A 21,821-nucleotide genomic window follows, 5' to 3' on the forward strand; every position below is an offset into this window, starting at 1 on the left:
TGCACTCCTATGTTTATTGCATCACTATTTACAAGATCCAAGTTATGGAATCAACCTAAGTGTCCATCAGTAAATAAATGGATAAAGAAAATGTGATAATATGTACACGATTTAATAGTATTCAGGTATTTAAAAAAGAATGCAATCCTGTCATTTGTGGCAACACAGATGAGCTTGAAGGATTTTATGTGAAGTGAAATAAGCCAGGCACAGAAAGACAAATATCACATGTCCTCACTCATGTGGGAGCTAAAAAGTTTCAAGGAGGTGGAGAGTAGAATTGTGGTTGCCAGAGGCTGGGAAGGGTGCTGCAGAGGGGCGAATGAAGAGAGATTGGTTAATGGGTGCAAAAATACAGTTAGAGAGAAGGAATAAGTTCTAGCGTTCAACAGCACAACAGAATGACCACAGTGTTTTGTTGTTGTTGTTGTTGTTGTTGTTGTTGTTGTTGTTGTTGTTTTAGACGGAGTCTCGCTCTGTTACCCAGGCTGGAGTGCAGTGGCACGATCTCGGCTCACTGCAAGCTCCGCCTCCCAGGTTCACGCCATTCTCTTGCCTCAGCCTCCCGAGTAGCTGGGACTACAGGCACACCCCACCACGCCCAGCTATTTTTTGTATTTTTTAGTAGAGACGGGGGTTTCACCATGTTAGCCAGGATGGTCTCGATCTCCTGACCTTGTGATCCGCCCGCCTCGGCCTCCCAAAGTGCTGGGATTACAGGCGTGAGCCACTGCTCCCAGCCGTGTATTTCAAAATAGCTAGAAGAGAAGATTTGTAATGTTCCTAATGCAAAGAAATGATAAATGTTTGAGCTGATGGATATCCCAATTACCTTGATTTGATCATTACACATTGTACACATGTATCAAAATATCACGTGTACCCCATAAACATATACAATTATTATACATCAATAAAACTAATAAACTGTAAAAATAAAACCTGCAAACAACCAGAATGTTCCTCAAAGTTATCATGAATAAATCATGGTATATTTATACAATGGTAAACTGTACAGCAATAAAAATGGATCAACTACAGCTATCTGCAATATCGATGAGTCTCACAAGCAATGTGGAATGAAACAAGATAGTCACAATTCCAAGTTTAAAAAGCATTTAATGTTTGAACATCTGTAAAACAAAACTGTTGTTTAGGGATGCTTATAAGGAAGAAAACGTATAAACATACGCAAAGAAATGATTATTACAAATGTCAGCATAGGGGCTACACCTGAGATGGAGGGAGGGATGTCATCAGTGGTGGGGGGAGAGGAGTAGGTTATTAAAGGGCTCTATTTCTTGCCCTGGCTGGTTATTACATGGGTGATGGCTTTATAAATGTTCTTTAAACTGGTAGTTCTCTTCTGAATGTATGTTTTCCTAATGAAATAGAAAGTAGGGTCACTAGTTGGAAATGATGAGGGAGGGAGTATTAAAAGATTTGAGGAAAGGAAGATGATATGAAAGAACCAGAGACATTGGAGAGTGAACAGACTAGAGAAATACAGTATTTTTATCTTTTCTGAAAGCTTTTTATATTGTTTCTGATTTATTATGCTTTTTCTCTCACATGCAACGATATTTTATTAACTTTAACATACTACACTATATATAGTTATCCCAGTAAAATTATAATGCTATTTAATGTTTAAAAATAAATTGTAAATGCAAAATTAAGTCAAAATATACCATATAATGATTTGTCACAAAACATTAGTCATTTATTATTTCAACTTGAGCTTTAGAAAAGCTCATGTCGTTTATATTTAGAAAAAAATGTGTATCATGCATATATTGTGTTGTATGATGGCTTTTTATTCTTTTACTTTTGACTTTTTATACCAAGAAATTTTAGTGTTAAATTGTATATTTTATGTATTTAAATATAGATATTTATTACCTCCTTATTTTATTGATCTCAACTCCTAAAAGTCATTTTTAATATCAGAAAACATAGCCACATTAACATCACTAAACTAAATATTAACATTGACATTTAAAATTACTTGAAAACGACTATGCCCTTAAATTTTGCTGAGAACATTTAAGTGGAAAAAGTTGACAGGTCTGTATAATTTTACAGTATTGCCTAGGGTTTCATATGAACCGATTTGAAAAACTCAATTATTTAAATTACAACTTACTTTAGTTGTAAATCCACGTTTATATTATAATTGCATAGCTTCAGGCTTCAACATACACAATGTAAAGTTTTTATAAGGGCAAATATAGTAAATTTAAGCAATTATTAGCAATTTAGCTTTAAAATATACTCTGAGGGGAAAGTACCCTAACTTTTTCCTCTGCTCTCACACCATGGCAATCAACACAGAATATTTCCATGTCCAAATGTGTGGGGTTTTCCCACACGCTAAGTGAGCAATCAGTTCTGCAGCGAACACCAGATGGGTGTACTCCAATTCCATTCTGACGCAATCTACCTATAGATAGCGTCATATCCCACAAGCTGAGGACTAGGTCTCACAGGACTGTTCCCAGACCCTTCAGACACCAGTTGCAAATCCAAGCCTCCAGAACTTCTGACAGATGGGCTTCAATTTTTAGTTCACATGACCCCTTCTTTGGGTTTAATTTGCCAGAAAGGGCCACAGAACTTAGGGAAATACTTAACGTTTACCACTTTATTATAAAGGATATATCAAAGGACACATGAAGAGATGCATAGGGTGAGGTACTGCAGAAGGGGCTCAGAGCTTCTGTGCCCTCCCTGGGGCACCACCCTCCAGGAACCTCCACATGTGCAGCTATCTGGAAGCTCTCAAACCCCAGTGCTTTGGGGTTTTTATGGAAGCTTCATTGCATAGGCATGATTGATTAAATCATTGGCCACTGGTGATCAACTTAACCTTCCACCCCTCTTCCCTCCCTGGAGGTCGGAATGAGGTTGTTAAGTCCCAACCCTCTAATGGTGCCTTGGTCTTTCTGGTGACTAGTTCCCATCCTGAAGCAACCAGGGGCTGCCAGCCATAAGCCAATCATTAGCATACAAAAAGATATCACTTTGGAAATTCTAAGGATTTTAGGAGTTGTATGCCAGGAAACAGGATCAAAGACCAAGTATATATTTCACAATATCACATATACCGTGTGAGTTTTCATTTCATTATATTCTGTAATAACTGTGGCATTGTCAGAGATAAAACACAGTCTTTTAAAAAATAATTTGGATCTACAAACATTGAATCTAGGAATATTGAAAATTGATGTATGCAATTCTCAGATAGTTCAGGGAAAAAATATCCTGTGTGTGTATAGACAGAGTGCACACTTAAATAATAAAGCAAATGGGGAGAAATATTAATAGTAGGGGAATTAGGGTAAAAGGGACATGGGTGTTCTTTCAGCTTTATTTATGCTTGCAACATTTTTAAATGTTTGAAATTATTTTTAAAAAAGAAGTTAAAATGAAGAAAGGGACATGGATGGACAGAATGACATAAGTGGAAATCACCAGTGTACTTGGGAGATAAATGCATCTTTTTCCTTTCCTTATGCAGACTCTGTGTTCATACTTTCTTGAATCCACAAGTTGAGTACTGTCCCAACACATCCCGATCTGCAGATGTGGAAACTCATCTTCAGCTCTCCTGGAGCAGCCATTTTCTGCCAACCTTGGTGGCAAATGCTCTCTGACATCATACCTCCAACAATTGTATCTTTAATTTCTGTGGCATTCAGTGAGAAGTTCTCACTGCTAAATCTACAACCAAGTAAGACAAATACAGGACAAATTTGGTTCAGTAAGGACATGCAAGAGGAGGGCATTACTAAGATATCTGTAGGGGGAAACTATAACACATGTCATCTTGGAAATCCTCAAAATCCTAGAGTTGAAATAAATGGGACAGTTATACAGTGTGATTCTGTTTGTGAAATTTCAGTTCCTGAACTGGTGCTAAGAGCAAACATGCCATCAGTAACACAAACTCATCAAATGTTCCAGTTGAAAGTAATTTTTTATTATTGTTATTATTATCAGCAGCAGCATCATTATCATTAGCACAAAACTAAATCCATTATTAAAAGAAAACAAAAACACAGCCCAAAGGCATGTGTCCTGCTGACAGTGAGTCAATAACTTTATCTTCGTGTACAAGGGACAGCACCCTGAGGATATACCACATCACAGCTTGATAATCAATTCAATAATTCGACCAACGTTATTGAGCACCTAGGCACAATGGAAGATTTAAAAATGCATACAAGAATCCCTGCTTTCAATGAGTTTTACAGTCTAGTAGGAGGTATTGAAGAATACAAGAACACAGGGTCACATGAGATTAGTGACATAATGGAATCAGTACCATGTATGAAATGCTGTTAGAAGCGGGCATCACAGAGGCCAGGCGCAGTGGCTCAGGCCTGTAATCCCAGCACTTTGGGAGGCTGACCTGGGTGGATCACCTGATGAGGTTGGGAGTTCAAGACCAGCCTGACCAACATGGAGAGACCCGATCTCTACTAAAAATACAAAATTTGCCGGGCATGGGTGGTGGGCGCCTGTAATTCCAGCTACTCGGGAGGCTGAGGCAGGAGAAGAATCACTTGAATCCGGGAGGCGGAGGTTGCATGAGCCATTGGTACTCCAGTCTGGGCAACAAGAGCGAAACTCGGTCTCAAAAAAAAAAAAAAAAAAAAAAAAAAAAAAAAGAAAGAAATAAAAGAAAAAGAAAGGGGCATCACAGAGACTAATGTTAAAGAGACTAATGTCACAGAGATTAATGTCACATTCAGTTGGGGGAAATCAAGAGGCTCCATAGAGAAGGTGACCTCTGAGCTGGGCTTTGAGGAGCTGGAAGGATTTTGGTAGACTGGCATGTGAAGAAGGAGCACTGCAGGTGGAAAGAATAGTGTGGGCCAAAGTATGGCCATGGGAAAGTTCATGGAATGTCTGGGGAGAGAACAAGAGTTCATTATGGCTAGTGTTTGGGGTTTATGTAAGTGGAGTGACAATATGTTGAAAGTTATATAAGGACCATATTTTAAATGGCTCTGATTTCTAAGGCTAAGATTAGTGATCTTTATGTCATAGTAACTACATTAACCACATCAACAAAATATGCAATTATCTGTGAAAAGATATGGTCACTTCACTTCCAGGTTTTTTAGGGAAACTCAAATGGTTTCTAGGCAATGTTATCACCTTGCTCTCAGAAATGTCCTAGCAGATAACACCAAGCAGACTATAGCAAATGTTTCTATTTTGCATGTAATTAAATCTCTTCTTTCAAAGTTTTATCCTTTCCATCCATGGGCCACACTTCTTCGCACTCCCATCTCCAGCCCCACTAGTTCTTGTGGCACCTGATGAGTTCACACAAGCCTAATTTGGGATTTCCAGTCACAGCTGCTACCCTGAAAGTAAGACCCACAGCCTTGAGAAGTGAGAGGTGGTGGTAGAGGCAGTGAACAATGTCATGAAAATGTAGCCATCTGAGTTTTATGGAATTCCCATCCTAAGAGTCAAGCATAGTTCTTTGAAATTGGAGTTCCACTCAGTTTGGTCTGGAGGACACCTAGAGGGGCCCCAAAGCTCAAAGTGCCTAAGTAAGGTCATCTTTTTAAGTTTCCACTTATTGCCAAGGAATTCCTTAAAGGAATGACACTTAATCTGGGTTACATGTTATTTAAAGGCCTCCTGGCTCTGAGGCTACTGAAGCTGTGGAGAGACTGGGGCGAACATTTCTTTTTGACTAAGGAATCCTGTTGGGCTTTGTCCTTGCTCAACAGGTTGGTAGTTGGGAACTTCTCCCATGCAATGAGTTTACAGATGCTAAAGGATGGCTGTATTAGGCAACTGAGCCAAAGAAGTAAGCTATATAGAACCAACCAGGGAAGATTTAGAATAACAAAGCTGCCATGGCCACACGTTCTGCAGCTAGTCAGTCTTCAGCTCTTTCCTGGAGTGAGACTTCCTCTGCAGGAAGTCATGGATTGCCGTAGTGAGGCCCCATGTCACACTGGACCTTAGGATGACCAGGGAGCCTCCACGGTAGATCAGGAGCAGCTTTCGACCCCGAGTGTTCCACACATCCTGGGCAGAGGCCCACAGGCTTGGCATGTTCTGCCATCCAATATGGGACTGCATATTAGCAACCAGCACAATCAGAGGATACAGAACTAGGCAGGTGATTGTTCCATTGACACTACCAGACACCAAGGCAGGAACCCAATGGGGCAGGCCTTGCTCTGCCAGGCCATCCTGGATGGGGTCCTTGAAAGAAAAATATAGAGCACTCCCCAGGCTGTTCCTGGCCAGGACAGGCCAGAAACCACGATAGTAACCCAGTGACAGCCGCCCCCAAAGCCCATAAGAGTTGAATTCCTTGAGAATGCTGAAGGTGCTGGGGAAGCGAGCTTGCTTGCGACCATCCTGGAGCACATTTTGCACCCTTTCAAAGGGACTGAGTGCCACAGCCTCCACCACGCCAGACATGAGCCCTGCAGCCCAGCGGTGTCCCAGGGTGTGTGGCCCAACAGGAGAGAGAAAGCACAGCAGGCTATCATAAGTCCCAAACAGAAGAGTCCCTTGCAACGTCTTGGAGAGAAGAGGAGGGTAGATTCCCCGGTAGAAGTATTGAGGACCTTCGTGCCAAAGCTGTCTCACAGCCTCTGACACTGCCATGGCATGGATCTGTTGCCGGAACACAACCTTATAGATAGGAAACGTCAGAAAAGTAGACATAAAGTTGGAAACGGCCCCAAGGGCGTAGGCCTGGGAATGCCAGCTTTTCTTTCCTGGAGCCTCTGCTCGTGTCCTGGGCTGAAGCTCCTTCCCGGGAGAGTGGTTCTGCTCCCCCATGCTGAAGACAACTGTGTGCAGATGGAAGAAACTGGCAAGGGTGGAAAAAAAGAGATTAGACTGACCAATTAATTCTGTTGGCAAGCATTTTCATTGCTTAATTAGAAATGAACCCTAAGAAACTCAGGTCGACGGAAACAAGCAACTCTTTGAGCCAGTTTCTGATATATAAGCACACCCTTAAGAAATTAAGAATTCATTAACTTTAAATTAAAAGAAAGGCAATCAGTTTTTCTGAACAGAGCCACCACTACAGTATTTTGCTGACACAGCAAATATTCCAATATTCAAAGGATTACAACAGAAAAACATGAAATAGAGGAGGGGAAGACTCCAAAACTTAATGCATCAACTTTCATGACATGAAACTGCATTTTATAAACTACTTGAATAATACATTACTATTCTCTTTTTTAAAAAATCTGGCACTATCTTGTAGAGGCAGAAAGGCATTTAACAGTTGAAGTGCAATGCTTTCTCTAAAAGTTGGTATTAAATTTGGGGAGGGGGAATCTCCCCTCGCCTTTCTCTCCATAGATTCCTGCCCAAGTTGTAGCTGTTTCATGGCAACGCCCAGCCCCCCTCTAGCAAGTGAGGAAAGGAAAGAGCAGCTGCTTCTGGAAGTTCAGTGCCTAAAGACTCAGCACCTGGCAACTTCTAAGCCTAACCTTGAAGACCTGTAGCTATATAATAGAGCAAGGTTTCTTAACCTCGGTGCTATTGACATTTTGGGCAGGATAATTTTTTATTCTTGGCCCCTGTCCTGTGCATTGGAGGATGTTCAGAGGCTCCCTGGCTTTGGCTCAGTGCGTGCCAGTAGCACCAGTGGTGACTTACACAGTGTGATGACCAAAAATATCTTGAGACCTTGCCAAATGTCCCCTGGGAGGCAAAACCTGGCTTAGAACCACTGTACTAGATAGAATAGGCAGTGCAAGGACCCCAAACTATTGCTCCTTACCCCAGAAAGGCCAGGAAGCAGATGGCTAGTATGAGAAGCAATTTGGAAGCCAGGACATATGAAGGAACTTTGGGATCTAAAGAAAAAATGAATGCTCAGTGCAGATCTGAGGGAGTTTGCCGGGGAGGAAAGAGGGGTTCCCTGGGCTGACGAGACAAGGTGTACAGTAGCCAGAGCTGGCACCTCAGGGAAAGGAGCACAGAGATGTGTGAGTGTGGGGCAGGAGGACAGGGGAGAGGGGGAGGGGCACGATGGCCAGGATGGAGGGCTTCCATCTACGGTGACAGGGACAAGAAGTCTGGCCGGATCTGCAGACCCACAAGTTTCATACAGAACCCTGGGCTATGTGGTGGGGGGCATGAAGGTTGGGGCTCTAATTAAGCTAGCAGGCTGATGGGGGACCAGAGAGTCCAGGCTGAGGTCCCCAGGGAGGAGTGGAAGTCACACACTGCAAGAAGCCCAATGCAGCCTTCCCGAGGCTGCCAGGCCAAGAATCCGCCTTGGCGTACTACTCCTTCCAAAATCACTCCCATCAGCTCTGCTCTTCCCTAGCCCCTTCTCCCTGCTCCATCCATCTCCCCACAATCCCATTCCTATCCCCACTGCTCCATCCATATCCCCATAATCTCATTCTATACCCCCTGCTCCATCCATATCCCTACAATCTCATTCCTATCCCCCTGCTCCATCCACATCCCCACAATCTCATTCATAACCCCACCCTGTTCCATCCATATCCCCACATTCTCATTCCTATCCCCTTTGCTCCATCCATTTTGTCACAATCTTACTTTACCACCACTCCCCTCCCATGGAGCCACACTCACCTCTTGGTGGAGGGAGATGGAGGCTCAGCCTCCTGTACTCTGCCCATCACCATGTCCCCCTACCCCCACATTCCATGATGGCCTTAAGCCTCAGCCTCCTTTACCCTCATAGCCAGTACACTGGGAGGGCCCCTCTGCCTCTGACCCTTTAGCTGAGAACAGAGCAGGAGTAAAAGCTCAAGAGGCCCACTATTTGCATCCCTTTAGGCCACCTCTGGCCCCTGGCAGCCCCACTTCCATTTCTCCAGAGCCAAAGGGGACTCCTCCCAGATACCCAGGCTGCTAAATCCACAGAAGCCCCCAACAGTCCTCAGCTCTCCTACTAAAGATCTTCTTTCCAAAGTCTTACCTTCACCTAAATAAGGGCAGGTGGTGAGGTAAATATTTGTCCTTCTACCTCAGAGTGCAGTAATGTTCCATTTCCTCCCTACCATTTATAAACGTGTTCACTGATACCATGAGGCAGGATGATTTAGCAGAAAGAAAACTGGGCTAGGATTTGGCAGTACAAGGATTCCCAACTATTGCACCTACCCCAGAAAGGCCAGGAAGCAGGTGGGGTAGTATGAGATAACTAGGATTCTAAGTGAGTTTTGTTATTAACTTGATGTGTGACCTTTAGAAGTTCAATGACATCTTGGAGCCTTACCCACCTGAGCTGTAAATGGAGAAGAAAGGGCAAAATAATTTTTAGTCATCTCCATATTGTATCTGTCAGAGGGTGTTGATATGGGGGCATTCAGGTCAATAGTTGATAGAGGGATTGTACTTTTCAATCCCCAACTCCTGCCATTTTTGTAAATCATTTTGAGGGATTAAAGGTGAACAATAATTGAGAAACATCTAACCTTAATATGTAATCCATTTTATAAATCCAATCCTTTCCATTTTATGGGAGGGGAGTTCGTGTTTTTCCCATGTATTTTCTGTTAAGATGCCAGGCTTTTGAAAGGGCAGACAGACCCGAGACTGAATTCTGCCTCTGCCACTTACTTAGTTGTGTGACCATGAACAAGACATTTCATTCAGTCTCAGGTTCTTCAGCTACAAAACAGAGATATTAGGATCCACCTCAAAACGTTGTGGCAGAGATTAATAACATGAAATGAGAGAAAGTGGTTGAGAAGCCATAACATGGTGGCCTTGATAAGAAGTATCAAAACAAAAATGCTTCTGGACTTCAGTATCTGTGTCCACAGAACACATGCTCCTTCTGGACGCTCTCAGGACAACCATAACCAGACACAGGGGCATTTGGGAACAAATCTTCTGTTCCCAAGGGAGGCAGGGAAGCCCTTACTTCCACGAATGGGAAGGCGCAGCATAAGCAATCTAGGAGAGCCTGGCCCCTTCACATGAATTCAAAGTACAGACCACAGAATGGACCTAGAGTTGGCCTTAAGCAGATATCATCTGTACCCTATGACCTGCCTCCTATGTTTACAGCCTAGTAAAATGAGCCCAGAGGATTCCAGACTCTCCCAGCCAGTCTAGTCCACATGGGTAGCCTGTGTGACTGCCCCAGGATCCAGCCACAAATGAACGTATTTGTCTGTTCACTCAGGGTATCTCTCAGCCAGTCCTTTGGTCAGCTCACAAACATGTATTGATCATCCACTAAATCATTGCGGGTAAACCACCATGGAGCTAGAGTGAATAGAATTTGGTGCCTGCCCTCAAGTGCCTGGGAATCTAGCAGGGGAGACAGGTCAACAATGAGCTAAACTCTACAGAAAAACAAAATAAAGGGTACACTAATGAAGGTGGAAGCAAAAAGACAAGAGCAATTTATTCTACCTGAGAAGGGGCATATGACTCAATCCTTAACTGAGTAGAATAGAATATGCTGTTGTTAGGTAGGGGAGTAAGGGCAAGCATTCTAGGCTGAGGAAGTGGCCTAAGGTACATAGGCTTAGAAGTGTGAGTTGTGCATGGGGCTGGCCTACCCCATGTGTGAGAAGGAAATAGAGCTGTGGTTGACAGAGAGGAGCCCATTTAAGATGAGGGCCACATTTGTCTTCCCCACTGCATTGTGCTGTAGGGCACAGACATGGGCTCTGGATTCAGCCAGCCCTGGGTTTGAATTTCACTCTGTCACTTCCTAGCTTTATAACCTTGGCCAAGTTTCATCATCTTGCTGATCCTCAGTATCCTTATATGTAAAATGATTGTCATGAAGGATGCATGAGACAAAGTACAGAAAGTGCTTAGCATAGCACCTGGTATATAAGTTGCTCCATAAGTTATATTAGTAGTTTCATTTTTAAAAAATGAGATCAGGTAATTTATAGATTCAATGCCATCACCATTAAGCTACCAATGACTTTCTTCACAGAATTGGAAAAAACTGCTTTAAAGTTCATATGGAGCCAAAAAAGACCCCGCATTGCCAAGACCATCCTAAGCCAAAAGAACAAAGCTGGAGGCATCACGCTACCTGACTTCAAACTATACTACAAGGCTACAGTAACCAAAACAGCATGGTACTGGTACCAAAACAGAGATATAGACCAATGGAACAGAACAGAGCCCTCAGAAATAATACCACACATCTACAGCCATCTGATCTTTGACAAACCTGAGAGAAACAAGAAATGGGGAAAGGATTCCCTATTTAATAAATGGTGCTGGGAAAATTGGCTAGCCATAAGTAGAAAGCTGAATCTATCTTTTCCTTACTCCTTATACGAAAATTAATTCAAGATGGATTAGAGACTTAAGTGTTAGACCTAAAACCATAAAAACCCTAGAAGAAAACCTAGGTAATACCATTCAGGACATAGGCATGGGCAAGGACTTCATTTCTAAAACACCAGAAGCAATGGCAATAAAAGCCAAAATTGACAAATGGGATCTAATTAAACTAAAGAGCTTCTGCACAGCAAAAGAAACTACCATCAGAGTGAACGGGCAACCTACAGAATGGGAGAAAGTTTTTGCAATCTACCCATCTGACAAAGGGCTCAAGAACATACAGAGAACTCAAACAAATTGACAAGAAAAAAACAACCCCATCAAAAAGTGGGCAAAGGGTATGAACAGACACTTCTCAAAAGAAGACATTCATACAGCCAACAGACACATGAAAAAATGCTCATCATCACTCGCCATCAGAGAAATGCAAATCAAAACCACAATGAGATACCATCTCACACCAGTTAGAATGGCAATCATTCAAAAGTCAGGAAACAACAGGTGCTGGAGAGGATGTGGAGAAATAGGAACACTTTTACACTGTTGGTGGGATGGTAAACTAGTTCAACCATTGTGGAAAACAGTGTGGTGATTCCGCAAGGATCTAGAACTAGAAATACCATTTGACCCAGCCATCCCATTACTGGGGATATACGCAAAGGATTATAAGTCATGCTATTATAAAGACACATGTACACGTATGTTTATTGCAGCACTATTCACAATAGCAAAGACTTGGAATCAACCGAAATGTCCATCAGTGACAGACTGGATTAAGAAAATGTGGCACATATACACCATGGAATACTATGCAGCCATAAAAAAGGATGAGTTTATGTCCTTTGTTGGGACATGGATGCAGCTGGAAACCATCATTCTCAGCAAACTTTCGCAAGAACAGAAAACCAAATACCACATGTTCTCACTCATAGGTGGGAATTGAACAATGAGATCACTTGGACACAGGAAGGGGAGCATCACATACCGGGTCCTATTGTGGGGAGGGGGTAGGGGGAAGGGATAGCATTAGGAGATATACCTAATATAAAGGACGAGTTAATGGGTGCAGCACACCAGCATGGCACATGTATACATATGTAACAAACCTGCACGTTGTGCACATGTACCCTAGAACTTAAAGTATAATAAAATATATATATATATATACACAATTTTAAAAGTCAAAAAAATTAGATAATAGGAATAAAGGCACGATTACAATTAAATTGTTCTAAAGGCTGCAATTGGTCTAATGAACTGGGTCATCTGCAGAATGCATTTTGGACTGCTTGTTTGGAAGGCAGCAAAGAAGAGTTTTCATGGGCTTTGGTGTTTGACATCCCTGGCCTGCAGTCTCAGTGCCTCCACTTACAAGTTGTGAAGCCTAACACAAGTTACGTAACATCCCTGAAATTAAGTTTCCCTGTCTGCAAAATGGGATACAATGGCTGTCTCAACAGGGTTACTGAGAAGCTTAAAAGAGATAACAGATAGAAAGTTCCTGGCACAAAGGAGGCAGGCAGCCAAAGGCAGCTATTATTGTTTCAGCTGAAAGCTTTATCTCCAAACCTTCAAGCCTTTAAGGTTTATTTTTTGAAATTAGAAAATGTGGTCTCATTAGAGCCATCAGTTGGAACACACTCATACACATGAGGCCAGAGATAGGATATCCTGTATCCAACTTGAGCCAGGTTGCTAATATTCCCCCCACCCCTGCATGAAGAGTCCCTTGCTTTGTTCTAGTAGCCCAACCCTGGCCACTTTACACAATCCATTTCCCATCATTATTTTTGTCAGAGCTCTGAGACCTATTCTTGGTTTTATGTGATTCCATCCCTACCAAGTCCAGCTGCAAATACCTAATTTGGTGATGAAGCCAATTTAAACACTGAACAAGAGTCTTCTGGGAGGCAAGAGTCAGATGTCATGGGACAGGGGAGCAGAAGCAAAAGTCTGAAGGAAACCTAAGAGCTACTGCCAGCATCACCCCTGAGTGTGCAAGGTGAGCAACCTGCCTTATCCATACATCCACACTTTCCACCCTCCACCACCACTACCCCACTGTTCCATCCACAGGCCATGATCCTGAGATGGAAGGTGCTTTATCTCCAAATTTATATTGTTTACTCCAAGGAACTCTAGATCTTGGGGTTGTAAATAAGAGGGTGGAAAGGAGCAAGTGAAGTACCTTGGCAGACTGAAGATGAAGCCAACAGCAGCTGAAGGGCATCAGACTGTTTACTTGCTTCTAAACATCAGGAGTCAAGAACAGGCCCCACAGGAGCCTCCTAGCCACACTATACAAAAAGGAAGTAATACCTGCTCTCTAAGTCAGGGAAAAATGGAGCAGGTTTTCCAGCCACTGCCTTCACGGCCATTCACTTTGGACAACCCTGCATGCCGTTTCCATGGAGTTGCTCCTTCTCTGGGGCCAGTGATGCCAAATCCAGCAAAGGAGAAGTCCCCTGAAGAGCTCACAGAAGGGCAACCTAGCAACCTGTCCTTGAGCCAGGAAATGAAAGAGCTATATCAGCAACAGAGAGCTGTGGTTTGGAGGTTAGGTTAAATGGGGTTTTATTTCTCACACTTCTTCGTCAAGCATGGCTTGAAGAAGGAAGATGTTATGACAGACCCATTTGAAAATCTGCAAAGCTGTGGACTCAGAAGAATGTACGGAGTCCAGATTCTTTGCTAACAATTCCAGGAAGGACCACGGGTAGGAATCTGTGCTCTGGAGTTACATTTCATGACAGATATGCCATGGACAGATACACTGATAACAGGCCCATTTACTCATAACCTTCAGCATCACGTGGTGGTGTTTAGAACAGTGGTTCACGAATCTCTCTACACCTCAGAATCAACTATAGGGCTGGTTAAAACTACAAATCACACTCTTCATGCCTAGTCCTAGTACATCAAAATCCCCCAGGGGTAAGGCCCAATAAGCTGCATTTATAACAAGCTCTCCAAAATGGTTCGGAGGCAGCCCACCTTGTACTCACACTTTGGTTAATAGCATGAGTTCTGGATTCAGAGACTTGGTTCAAATTTTGGCTTCACCTTGTATTTTCAGATAAATCATTTTACCTCTCTGAGCCTGGCCTCTTTGGGGTCACAAAGGGCTGTAGAAATAATGTTGCTTTTAAAAAACAGGCAGCTTGTGTTAAAAAAACAAAAAAGCAAAAGAAAAAAAGAAAAAAAGATTAATAATAATAAAAAAAGAAACAAGAAAGAAAAGTGTCAAAAAGAGTTTCCTCTTCTGTACAATGGGCACCATAAAGGTTGCCTTCATCTTCCCTCAGCCCTGTCCCCACTACCTCCTCACCCCCTCCCTCAGCACTATCATCACATTGAGACTGCTGTTGAGATGGTTTGAGACTACCTGTGCAAAAATACTCTCCAGGCAGCGCTGCAGGGCAAAGAATTAGCATCTAGAGTGCAACATACAGGTGCTAGGTTGGATGCTGTAACTTATTTGCTGCAGGATACAGGCCAAAACGAGTAACCTCTCTCTCTCTGGCTCAGTTTCTTCATCTGTGAAATGGAGATAACGGTTCTTGCTCACCAATTCTATGCAATCCCAAGTTGGTCCTCCCATCCTGGCCTTGGTTTTTCTCCACTATCCCTTAATCTGACAGAACAGAGGAGTGTTGGCAAGGGGCAGCCTTTGAAGTCAGACATGTTGACTTGGGTGTCAGCTCTTAGCTCTGCACTTCCTAACTGTACTGCCTGGGTGCTTCAGTCCTTTCCTGTTAAATGGGTACGCTGCTACCTCCTTCACAGGGCTGCTGAGAAGAGGAAAGGAGATGTCCATGCAGGCACCTCTGCACACAAAAAGCACTCAGTAAACGCTGTTTCCCCCCTTCCGCCTATACAAAGGTGAGGAACTCTCATTGTTCACTTGGGTTCTGTCCCACCTCGTGTTTAAGGCATCCGGTCTCAAAGCCGGGAGGAGAGCCGAGGTGGAAGGGGATAGGGAGAAGGGAAGCGATGGGGTAGCAGCAAACTCACGGATGAAAGGGAAATGGGCCCAGTCCGTGCTTCCGAGCTGCACTTGACGCCGTGCCGGCTCCCGCGCCTGTCTGCCGCAGCCCCCGCCCTCCCGCACCCCCTTCTTGCTAGCAGTAGCTTCGGGGCCGGAGGCTGCGCGGGGAGGCCGCCCCCTCGCCCCGCTGATTGGCCGCGTCGCCCGGCTCGTCACGCTCTTTTGTCTCAATGGGCAGAGACTGAAAGCAACCGCTGCTGCCCGGAGGGCCGAACTGGAGGGTGGGAGCAGCCTTGGCTGCCTTGGGAACCGCGCTGCCTCAACTCGGCTACCCCTTGCTGGGCGGTCATGCGAAGCACTCGCTAGATCTGGCAGCCCCGGGTCGCTTAGCGGCCGAGGAGGCGCCAGAGATACCGTTCCCCTGCAGAGCTACGGGGACCGGAAGGCAAAACAGAGCTGTCGACGCGGGAGCACATGCTGCCTACCAGTGGAGCGCAGGTAAAGAAAGAGCGCGCGATTGCCCGGCGCGGAGAGGGGTGGGGGAAGCCCCGCCAGGACTGGCGGCGCCTGGCTTGGAGAATCAGTAACTGCGAGGCAGGGGATGGAGCATTCCCTTGGCCTGGTTGCGCTGAGGAAGGAGTTGTGGTTCATCCGGATGCTGCCAACTGGGTAGGATTTAGGATTTGCCTGGATTAAGGTGGGTCGTGGTGTTGTCGGAGATCGGGGGTGTTGTCGGGCATCGGGGGTGGGGGTGTGTTCGGGGAGGTGGCAAGGGGCGGGAGGAGACGATCGCAAGCTGTCTTGAACCCCTTTTGCATCTCCTCCTCTCTTCCTGGGAAGGAATATGGGGGTGGGAGGTTATCCAACTTCCAGTCTCTTTCTCCCTGGCAGGTCATCAAAGCCAAATCCGAACTTGGATTCTGTGCGGCGGATTGCAGAGCTGGTAGGGCGAGGGTCTCCCGGAGGAAATGTAAGGCGGGGTGGGGATGGGGGCAGGAGGCACTTTGGCTTGCGTTCAGAAGATGGGAGAGGGAATTTTCCGCCTGGTGACAGTGAAGCTGGTGGAGAGGAGGTATCAGGTTTTCAGATGAAGCTGCTTCCAATCCTTCCTTTCCCTCCTTCGCGTCACAGTCTTGAGGCCCTGAGGACTGGGACCTGCGACCCCCAGTGGACAAAAGTCGGCTCTACCCCTCATTTTCTCACGGCAGGCACCTGTTGCAGAGGCTGCACGTAAAATAAAGGCGAACGCTAGTTTCCGAGTTCATGTAAGAATCTGAGAAATAACGGGGGAAACGTTGACAAGGGGATGTGATTGAGACCTGAGGCCATGAGGTTAATGGTTTCTTATTACCATAAATCTGTGACCCACAACCATTGAGTTCCGTTTTGAGGGCCCAGTATAAGCTCCAAACACTATGTCATCTAGAATTAGAAGCAACAGTTGTCGCCCCTCCTGGAGTACAGGCAGGAGTGGATGGATGTGGCTCTGAAAAACTACCTACTAGTCCAAGGAAACCTGCTAGCTCTGGAATGTTGTAATTGCCAGTCTCCTGCAGGGTATTGTTAAGGCACTGGGCAGATATAAAATGCACTACAACGTTATTCAGGAAGATCGAGAATGCTACTACAGACTGCTTCCCCACAGCCCACTATCTTATTAACCGTTTTTATTTTCCTTAGAATCCCTACTGAAATACAAGGCAGGCACAGCCCATGAACGTTGCTTTGGAGAATCCTGCAGATAAGGCTTTTCCAAAAAGCGCGAGCATCTTGTTGTATTCAGATACCCTATCGTCGTCAGTCATGGCTAGCATCATTGCGCGTGTGGGTAACAGCAGGCAGCAGAATGCACCTTTGCCGCCTTGGGCCCATTCCATGTTGAGGTCTCTCAGGAGGAGTCTCGGTCCTTTCGTGGTCAACATGGCAGAGAGAAACATGAAGTTGTTCTCGGGGAGAGTAGTGCCAGCCCAGGGGAAAGAAACCTTTGAAAACTGGCTGATCCAAGTCAATGGGGTCCTGCCAGATTGGAGTATGTCTGAGGAGGAAAAACTCAAGCGCTTGATGAAAACACTTAGGGGCCCTGCCCGGGAGGTCATGCGTTTGCTTCAGGCGGCCAACCCCAACCTAAGTGTAGCAGATTTCTTGCGGGCCATGAAATTGGTGTTTGGGGAGTTTGAAAGCAGTGTGACTGCCCATGGTAAATTTGTTAACACCCTGCAGGCACTAGGGGAGAAAGCCTCCCTTTATGTGATCCGTTTAGAGTTGCAGCTCCAGAATGCTATTCAGGCTGGCATCCTAGCTGAGAAAGATGCAAACCAGACTGGCTTGCAACAGCTTCTTTTAGGCACCGAGCTGAATAGGGACCTGTGCTTCAGGCTTAAATTTAAGCATCTTCTCAGGATGTATGCAAATGCGCAGGAGCGGCTTCCCAATTTCCTGGAGTTAATCAAGATGATAAGGGAGGAAGAGGATTGGGATGATGCTTTTATTAAACGGAAGCGGCCGAAAAGGTCTGGGCCAATAATGGAGAAGGCAGCCAGCCCTGTGGCATTTCAGGGTGCCCAGCCAATAACAATCGGCAGTGCTAACTGTAACTGCAACGTGATGGAAATAGATGATACCCTTGATGACTCCGATGAGGATGTGATCCTGGTGGTGTCTCTGGACCCTCCACTGACACCCACAGGTATCCCTCCCTTCAGAGGAAGAGCCAGACCTCTGGATCAAGTGCTGGTTATTGATTCCCCCAACAATTCTGGGGCTCAGTCTCTTTCTACCAGTGGTGGTTCTGGGTATAAGAATGATGGTCCTGGGAATATTTGTAGAGCCAGGAAGTGAAAATACACAATCTGCTGTTCATATTGTGGTAAGGAGGGCCACTCAGAAGAAACCTGTGACAATGAGAGCAACAAGGCCCAGGTTTTTGAGAATCTGATCATCACCCTGCAGGAGCTGACACATACAGAGGACAGGTCAAAAGACGTCCCTGGAGAACACAGTGATGCTTTTGAGCCACAGTAAGGATCTAGACCCAGCCCTAAATGAGTTCTTAACTGTATTCAGAGTAATGGGAATAACAGGAGAGGAGGGTGGGTTTCTAACTGCATGAATCCACAAAGCAGTTTTCCTTTGGGAAAGAGAAGAGGTCTTTCATACCAGCACAGTGGAGGGGAATGGTGTGACCTCTGTCCATGCTCCCTTCTCTGCTGGCTTAAGAGTCTGTTCTCCATGTGTCTATTTCTTTGATGACTTTCTACTTTTTATGAAAGGAGCATCTTTTCAATAAACCTTCAAAAATAAAGGAAGATACAAAAACTAAAGTACAAATTACCTGAAACTCAGCACCCTTTTGTAACCATTGTCAGCCCTTTGGTGAATGTCCTTCCAGATATCTCCCTGTACCTGTGTACCCAGATAGATACATGTATAGATAAGAGTGATCAAATATAAATGCTGTTCTATACTGTGTATTTTTCACCAAATAATATATCTTGTGGACTTCTATGTCAATGAATATATATAAACATCTTATTTCATATCTCTGTGTGATGTTACTTTTAGAAAGATAAAGAAAAATGAAACTAAATATAGAAGCTATAAGTGGGGGTCATACTAGGAGGATGGGTTTTTATCAACCTCATTTATAGGAAAGGAGAAAGGAAACTGAAATGGACTGAATATCTCCCATACAACCCCTTAACACAACTGACCTGTCTCCTAGGTCATAGAGCCAACTCCTGCACCCATGAGTTAATAATGTTCCAATGTTTTCTTCTTGAACATATCATGAGACATCAGATGGGGAACAGCAGGGACAAAAATTGAAAATGGGTATTCCAGAGGCTCCATTCCTGTTTGTATTGGGAAGGGACAACTACTCCTGCCCCATCTCTTGACCTCAGATTAGAGGGTGATAAAAGATGACATGTGACCTCTATCCCCGAGGGTCCCAACTTTCTTGTAGGTACAGTAGTCCCTATCCTCACAAAGAGGTCAAGACTGGCAAGGTGCAGGGAGGAATGATTTCATTTAAGGCAGGGAGTGGAGTGAAATGAATGCAGACCTGAGGACCTGAGGGAGTTTGCCTGGGAGGAAAGAGGGGGCCCCTGGGCTGACGAGACAGGGTGTGCAGCAGCCAGAGCTGGCACCTCAGGGAAAGGAGCACAGAGCTATGTAGGTGGAGGACAGAAGGACAGGGGGAGAGGGGAAGGGGTATGATGGCCAGGCTGGTGGGCTCCCATCTACAGTGACAGGGACAGGAGGCCTGGCAGAAACTGCAGACCCACAGGTTTCACACAGAACCCTGGGCTATGTGGTGGGAGGAGTGGAGGTTGGGACTCTAATTAGGCTAGCAGACCGATGGGGGACAAAAGGGTCTAGGCTGAGTCCCCCAGGGAGGAGTAGAAGCCACACACTGCAAGGAGCCCAATGCAGCCTTCCCAGGGCTGCCAGGCCCAGAATCTGCCTTGGAGTGCTCTCCTTCCAGAATCACCCCCAAATCTGCTCTTCCCTGGTCCCTTTCTCTTGCTTCATCCACATCCCCATAATCCCATTCCTATCCCCACTGCTCCATCCATATCCCCACAATCTCATTCCTATCCTCACTGTTCCATCCATGTCCCCACAATCTCATTCCTATCACCCTGCTCCATCCATATCCCCACAATCACATTCCTATCCCCTCTGCTCAATCTATGTCCTCAGTCTCATTCATACCCGCCCTGCTCCATTCATATCCCTACAATCCCATTCAGTTCCCTCCTGCTCCATGCATATCCTCACAATCTCATTCAGATCCTTCCTGCTCCATCTGTATCCTCAGTCTCATTCCTATCCCCCTGTTCCACCCATATCCCCACAATCTCATTCAGATCCCCCCTACTCCATGCATATCCCCACTGTCTCATTCAGATCCTTCCTGCTCCACCTGTATCCTCAGTCTCATTCCTATCCCCCCGCTCCATCCATATCCCCACAGTCTCATTCAGATCCCCCTCCTTCATCCATATCCCCGCAATCTCATTCAGATCCCCCCTGCCCCATCCATATCCCCACAATCTCATTCATATCCCCCCTGCTCCATCCATATCCCCACAGTCTCATTCAGATCCCCCTGCTTCATCCATATCCCCACAATCTCATTCCTATCCCCCTTGCTCCATCCATTTTCTCACAATTGCACTTTACCACCACTCCCCTTCCCTGGAGCCACACTCACCTCTTGGTGGGGGGAGATGGAGGCTCAGCCTCATGTGCTCTGCCCATCATCACCTCCCCCTCCTCAGCATTCCATGATGGCCTTAAGCCTCAGCCTCCTTAATGCTCATGTCCAGTAGACTGGGAGGGCCCCTCTGCCTCTGACCTTTTAGCTGAGAACTGAGCAGGAGTAAAGGTTCAAGAGACCCACTTTTTGCATCCATCTGGGGCACCTCTGGCCCCTGGCAGCCACCTCCATCTCACCACAGGCGAAGAGGAACCCACCACCCAGGCAGGAGGCAGCTTCATCAAGTCCCCAAAGCCACAGGGTCCCCCAACACTACCTGGCTCTTACAGCCCCTTATTCCTTCCTACCTCTCCTGCAATCTATCCTTGGAGGGGATTTGCCCACTCATCTCTCCAAGATTAGAATATAGTTCCACTTCCTGCTCACCTTTTCTCAAATTCAATCTATAAATGCTATTGAATGATTTACCTAGATATGCTGTCATGATTTCTTTCTGAAATCAGGTAGAATGAAAAGAGGAGTAAATGCTACACCTACCCCCACCCTCCTTTTCACTGGAATTAGCTTGGAGGTTCAAGATCATTACTTTGAAACCCTGCTCTGTAATTCATCCCCTTTCCTTCCCCCCTCATCCTGTCCTCTGTTGTGTAAACCTGAAACTGTCTAAATTTTTACTTCACCAAAATGATGCAAAAGTGATACTTTTTATTTCATTTTGTGTCACACTGGCTTTCCTTTATTCAAGAAGTATGTATTTTGCCCAATTGGAAGACATAGAAGACTTGGAGTGATCACAGGGTTAAGTGAAAGAAGGCTTTTAGAAAATTTTGTGTTCAATACCCTTCATTTATAATTATTGTTTTTTCCTTTCCTTTCTCCCTTCATTCTCATTAGTCGCTAAGAGATGAAAATTGCTCTTTTGTCTTGTCAGGAGACACCAGCCTTTGAATGACCTCCTTTTGCATTATCTCCCTCCTTCTTGATACTATTTTCCCTTGTTTCCATGACATCATCTCACGGTTTCCCTCTCCCAGATCTTTTTGGTGCCTACTTCTCAGTCTCTTTTGCTGAATATTCTTTCCCTTCCTGATCCTTCCGCAATAGCAATAAAAATTTAAATCACTGCAAGTGCGATTTATTCCAAGCTTATTACATGCCAGGCACCCAGTGCCAAACCTTTAAAACGCATTATTAGCTTTTCATAGCAACTCCCTCAAGATAAGTATTACTTTCTATTTCTAATTTGCTACTAATTTAATTACTATTAATTGACACATATTTCAGATGATGAAACAGGCCGGG

General features: G+C 44.9%; 2 protein-coding genes across 5 annotated transcripts in view; one reads left to right on the plus strand and one right to left on the minus strand.

The window, feature by feature from the left end:
* Nucleotides 1-3,960: 3,960 nt before the first annotated feature.
* Nucleotides 3,961-21,821, minus strand: part of SLC25A53 (solute carrier family 25 member 53) — a 56,639-nt gene continuing 38,778 nt past the window's right edge. Inside the window, exons 1-3 of one of the 4 annotated variants that reach the window (XM_077989263.1) lie at nucleotides 15,322-15,791; nucleotides 13,627-13,804; nucleotides 3,961-6,856 (exon numbers count right to left, since the gene is read on the minus strand). In XM_077989263.1, the coding sequence (XP_077845389.1) occupies nucleotides 5,902-6,856; nucleotides 13,627-13,685 (1,014 nt within the window). In that variant the 5' untranslated portion in view covers nucleotides 13,686-13,804; nucleotides 15,322-15,791 and the 3' untranslated portion in view covers nucleotides 3,961-5,901. Of the gene's footprint in view, nucleotides 6,857-13,495; nucleotides 13,805-15,321; nucleotides 15,811-21,821 lie in introns of those variants that run through there. The other 3 variants (XM_015127919.3, XM_077989264.1, XM_015127918.3) reach the window with 3 other exon arrangements.
* ZCCHC18 (zinc finger CCHC-type containing 18) lies at nucleotides 14,759-18,833 on the plus strand. Its single transcript, XM_077989260.1, is given in 4 exon segments — nucleotides 14,759-15,189; nucleotides 15,723-15,793; nucleotides 16,187-16,238; nucleotides 16,427-18,833. A coding segment is annotated over 1 exon segment (1,308 nt). The 5' UTR covers nucleotides 14,759-15,189; nucleotides 15,723-15,793; nucleotides 16,187-16,238; nucleotides 16,427-17,008; the 3' UTR covers nucleotides 18,317-18,833.

Source organism: Macaca mulatta, chromosome X (assembly GCF_049350105.2).
Source record: "Macaca mulatta isolate MMU2019108-1 chromosome X, T2T-MMU8v2.0, whole genome shotgun sequence".
NCBI lineage: Eukaryota > Metazoa > Chordata > Mammalia > Primates > Cercopithecidae > Macaca > Macaca mulatta.